Consider the following 6000-nt stretch of genomic DNA (forward strand, 5'->3'; position numbering starts at 1 on the left):
GGTCACATTTTTGCCTCAATCATCATCAAACTGTGTCAGGATGCTTGTCTAGGTAATAGCTCATATGAGTTCGAACATGGGTCATCTCGAAAGAAAAACAAGGTCACAGAAGCTAAAAGTACCAAAACCTTGTTAACACTCTAGCCGTCACATTTTTTACTCACTAATCATCTAACTTGGTCATGATTCTTGTCTAGGTGAGATCGAACATGGGTCATCTCGGATCAAAAACTAGGTCACAGGAGCTAAAAATAGAAAAACTTTGTTAACACTCTAGTGGTCACATTTTTGACTCAATTGTCATCAAACTTAGTGAGGATGCTTGCCTAGGTAATTGCTCGGATGATGTCGATCATGGGTCATCTTTGATAATAACTAGTTCACAGGAGCTAAAAATAGAACAATCTTATCAACACTCTAGTGGCTACTGTTTTGATCTCAATATCCTGGAAATTAGTCTGAAAGTTTGATGATTTCTAGGTCAAGTTTGAACATGGGTCATCTTGGTTGAAAAACCAGGTCACACCGGCAAGATATGTAAAAACATTGTTAACACTCTAGTGGTCACATTTTTAACTCAATAATCATCAAACTTGGTCAGGATGATTTCTAGGTCAAGTTTGAATTTGGGTCATCTGGGGTTAAATCTAGGTCACATTGCCAAAATATGGATAAACCTTGTTAACATTCTAGTGGTCAAATTTTTAACTAAATTATTATCAAACTTGTTCAGGATGCTGGGCTAGGTAATTTCTTAGAAGAGTTCGAACATGGGTCATCTCGGATGAAAAACTAGGTCACAGAAGCTAAAAATAGAAAAATCTTGTTAACACTCTAGTGGCTACATTTTTGATCCAAATGTCCTGTAAATTGGTCTGAAAGTTTGTTTTATTGATTTCTAGGTTAAGAACATGGGCCATCTTGGTTTAAAAATCAGGTCACACCGGCCAGATATGTAAAAACATTGTTAACACTCTAGTGGTCACATTTTTAACTCAATGATCATCAAACTTAGTCAGGATGCTAGTGTAAGTAATTGTTCGGATGAGTTTGAGCATGGGTTATCTCACAGGAAAAACTAGATTATTAGGTTAATAATCGGATCAGTTCGATATGTGAGGTGAGCAATCTAGGGCCATCTTGGCCCTTTTGTTATATAATTAAGAGCTGCTTGTCTTGGTGATGGTATTTTGAGGTGGTGTCAATCATATCTTTCTGAGAGAAAGCAGCTTGCTGATGTTTCAGGTACACACTAATCTGCTGCTCGGATAGCATGTGGTGTTCCACAAGGGTCAATCCTTGGTCCTTTTATTGTTTTTAATATACATGTATGTTAATAACATATCAGCTGTAGTCAAAAATAAGTTGTTATTACATGTATATGCAGATTGCTCAGGAATTCTGGTTTCGGAATGAAAGTTTCAGACAACTGGAGATTAGTTTTTGTAGAATCAATTTTATAAATATATTTTCAATCTTCGTCCTTTTTCCTTTGTACGAAAAAAGCCTTTAAACGAATTTTATACCGGAAATAGACAAAATGATACTGCATATACTCTAAAAAAATCAAGATACTGAGTACACAGATATGTGTTATTGTTTAACTCTGCCTACACTTTATTCGAAGCAGTCTCAGTCACAATTGGGAACAAAAAATTGTCCTTCATGTTGACTGGAAAAGAATTCGCGAGATAATGACAGTATCGGTAACTAATAAATAATAATACTCATTAATTTTCTTAAATGAGATATGAATTTGACTTTAAAAAAGTGAGTTATAATAAGTTTAAAATGCAGTGACAGTGAGTGTACAAAAACAAAATGATCAGTAGAGTGTTATATAAATGAGTAAACAAATTTAATGAAATAGATTAAACCCAAACCTTTTTGGAGATGTACATTTTAAATATTTTAAGTGAGCAAACTTTATCGCAAGATTTGAATCTTTTTTTGTAGTTATCTATTTATTTCTTTGATTATTATGTTTTTGTTTGCCAGTGATATCTGTTTGTTCCCATTATGAACTTGACCTGCTTCGCAGAATGTCTAGGCAGAATTAATATCACATAACTGTGTACGCAGTATCATAATGTCTATTACCTGTAGACATTTTTTCGTACAAAGGAAAAATAACGAAGATTGAAAAATTAATATGTTTATGAAATAATTTTTTGGGGGGACAAGCATGTAGTCAGGTATGGTTAATTTAGGAAGAGCAAGATGTAAAATATGCTGAGTATTATTTTTTGCCCTTCCACGGCTGTAATCGAGGTCCATGAGCTTCAAAGGGTCAAATACATGGTAACTTTTATCAATACCAAGTACATTCTCCTACTTTTTATTGTCTTCGATAACAATGTTTGAATTGTGTAAAAATGGCACATTCAGATGTAGTTAATCACACGAGACGTAAACATTTTGTACCGAAATGAATGAAAATGAGCTTTATTCCTTCAATTCAACCCAAACTCAAACATATTAATTGACATCTATTTTCGAAAGGGTCAATATAAATGAGAAAGATATGAATTGTCAAATATTCTTTGTAGATATATTGTTATTAAATTCGATAGTAAGCCACACGAAAACGAAATATTATGTTATTTTATAAACAGTTTCAAATAGCTTACGTTATCATTTAAAGGAAATAATAGTGTATAGGTAGAGAGAAAAAGGCTTGTTAAATTCGTGATATAATAGTTTACCTTTGTCTTCTAAAGAACGGACGCTTAATCAATTGTTTTTAAGATATATCGAATTATCAGATCATTTTTTAGGACCATTGTCGAGATTTATGCGATATATTCATTAGTTTGATATATCCGTAAAGTTTACGGTAGGAAAACTTTATCTTAGTTCATAACCATTTACATTTCAATTTTGTCAAATGCATCAGATTAATAAACTGAAGTAAAACACTATAACGAAAAGGTACATAGCAAAAGAAACCCGAACATAAAACATGACTGGGATGGCTGGAAATATTGTAGTGATTATTGTTCATTAGATGAAGAACAGTAAGTAAATGAACGTTTGATGTGTTATATTAATTTGTCTATAAAATAACGAACGTGACTGGATTGTATTTGATTTTGACATCACTAATATAGTTAAATTATTTGATATTGTTTTTAAGATGGACTCTTTAAACATGTACAAAACGTATTGAAAAGAGTATACAAGTAAGCGCACGAGAGAAGCCACGCTGGTATTATCCCTACAAGTGCTACTTGAAAAGTTGTTACGGCAAACCCAACAAAAACCGACACAAGTATCAAAATTTATTCTTTCGTTTGTGTGTTCACTGAGACATATAAAAAAGTATTAATGATGTATACCGTATGTTTTGTCTGCATTCATTGTCGTAAACATGAAAGAGAAATCGTCCCTAAATGAGAAAAAAAAATATTTTGACAAAATACTAATAAAGTAGATTTGCATGGCAGTCAAATACACTTGATTACCTAAAATGATTGTAAAAAAGGTTTTACATCTTTTTATAGAGTGTGTTTTTCATTTTTTTTTATGTTAACGCTTGAAACTATATATTTTGAAAATAGCATATATAATATAAACTATATATTCCCTACGTTACATTTTTGTTCACTTTTTCCCTTTTTCACTTTCATTGGTAAAATATTGTTTAAGGTACGTTTATCGGTTATATAGAAAAAACATTAATCTGTGTTCATTTTTTTCTTTTTATTATTCTTTTATTTTTATTTTCTTTATTTTCTTTGTTGTTTTTTTTTTTTTTTTTTGTTTTTTTTTTTGGGGGGGGGGGGGGGTTGTTAGGTGGAATTGGTAAGTGTGTTGTTTTTTTGTTGTTGTACTTTTGTTTTTGTTGTTGTTGTTTTGTTTTCATTTATTTGCTTTGTAACAAAAATCGTAACCGATAATCTATTTTAAACTCATTATACTTGTTTTTCAAGTTAACTTAAGTTTGCGCAGCACTTTTGAAGCAGAATTATACCTCCCACTAGCCATTATTTACGTTGCTCTACCTACACTATTCAGCACTGCGAACAGTGATGCTCATTATATCATCATAAAGACAAATAACATAATTATACTACGCTTATTAACTCTGAAATCTTAGTACTCGAGTAAGAAAATGTGTCCAGAATAACAACATCTGCAACGTTTTAAAAATATTAATGAATGAGATGTATTGGTCCATCAAAGCTTCCATACAATAATCACTTGCTTGACTCAAATCTACAGCGATGTGAGGAGGGTTGTTCGAAGTAACAACCTTAATCGCTTTACCCTTAAATCTCTTTATATAGTCAAGTGCTAGAAATAGTATGAATTTAATAGTAAAACATTTCACAATTTTATCGCTGGGGGGTTATTTTTACTTGATTTCGACAAGTATTTCATGTGTCACTGTAATGCTTACGAAATTAAATAAATATGATACCCTACGAGTCATGTGACAGTGACCTCGGCCTTACGTAGGAACAACCCGGTCATACTCAGGACTTACTTCAACAGTGGGGTAAATATTAATTTAGGTAAAATAAAAGATTGCTACCATTTATAAATCGTTCATTTCATTTTATAATAATCTTTCAAATTTATTCTACATCTATGAGACACTTCATTTCATTGTACCGGAATTAAGCCGATTTTCTTCTTTTTTTAAAAGATATTTATTGTTTGTTTGTTAAGGAAAGTAATGAAATGCATCCTCACAAAAAGTTGTGTCCAGAAGAGGCTTGAAATTTTTACTAAATACTGATTCTGTTTAACGTTACATTAAATGCTTAAACTATATGGCCTTTGAACTTACCTTGAATGAAACAAATTATGGAGATGCAGGCACAAATGTTCAAGTTTTTCATTTCCAAATCTCGAATAGCGTATAATCTGTGGTAATATATACCTGAAAATGAATTGCAACAATGCATTATTCAGTATACATTCATATTTTAAATTGCAGCACAAAGCACAAAGGCAAGGTCATAATTGTTAGCATGTTTCTTTTTGTATTGCGTCCGGGCGTGTGCGTATGTGTGTGTTGGTGCGTGCGTGTGTGCGTGCGTGCGTGCGTATGTGTATGTGTGTGCCCGTTTGTTCATTTTCTTTTGTTTTGTTGGTGTTGTTTTTTGTTTGCTATTTTGGCGTTGTCTTTCACATAGATTTTTGGGACTGAAATAGGACCCTTTTCAAAAAGTATATTTTTGTCAATTATCAGAAAACCAACGGTCGATTGGTCTGAAATTTAACGTATATGTTTATGGGCCCTACATTGGAAATTGTATAAATTTTTATTTAAATTGTGTATGTTTTACCAGGTTATTAAACACTACATTAGGTCTTTTGTCATATGCACTTTGTTTTTTATCAGAACAGAATAAGTTTATTTCAAATGACGTTCCTCTTCCATACATGCAACACATATAAACATAGGTCAATATACCTTCATACACATATAGTCACAATTTTACAAATTACAAAAATTACGAAAGTTAATATTAAAATAAAGTAAAAAAAAATATACTACAAGACATAAACACAACTGTAATCTACAAGGGAGGATGATGAGCCATAAATCTTATATGTATCATTAGGTACACTGTAATGACAATAGTTCTTACCATTAATGTGGCTTAGTGAAAAAGTGTTTGTTAATTATATAAGCAAAACAGCCTCCCCCTCGAGATCTAAGAAAGTAAATGGAGTATGGAAGTGCCTTGTGCCATTGTTCTTTATGTTTTCCTCTGATGCATTTAAGAGGTTGATAGGCTGACAGAACGACTTCACAAATGTATTCGTGTTCATTCAAATACAGAAAAAGGATCATTACAGAAAGTCCAATAAGACAAAGTTGAAAATGTTGCAGGCTTCAGCCATCTGCAGATGTGTTCATACGGCGGTAATCATAGAACATTCAGTGTGACACTAAAGCCATTCCATGAAAAGCGGCGTATGGTCCCGAAGTAATATCTAAAGGGTGTTTCAACATCATCAAGTAGGACATTTGAACCACTCAAC

At 32.3% G+C, this 6000-nt stretch overlaps 1 protein-coding gene across 1 annotated transcript in view; it reads right to left on the bottom strand.

Annotated features, from left to right (window-relative positions):
* The window catches only part of LOC132719267 (hemicentin-1-like), a 22039-nt gene extending 17145 nt beyond the window's left edge, over positions 1-4894 (bottom strand). The window contains exon 1 of the mRNA XM_060703027.1: positions 4796-4894. Coding sequence (XP_060559010.1) covers positions 4796-4847 — 52 coding nt within the window. The 5' untranslated portion in view covers positions 4848-4894. The remainder of the gene's footprint in view (positions 1-4795) is intronic.
* Between the last annotated feature and the right edge of the window lie 1106 nt (positions 4895-6000).

This window comes from Ruditapes philippinarum, unplaced genomic scaffold (assembly GCF_026571515.1).
Source record: "Ruditapes philippinarum isolate M1 unplaced genomic scaffold, ASM2657151v2 ctg2358_1_1_1_1, whole genome shotgun sequence".
NCBI lineage: Eukaryota > Metazoa > Mollusca > Bivalvia > Venerida > Veneridae > Ruditapes > Ruditapes philippinarum.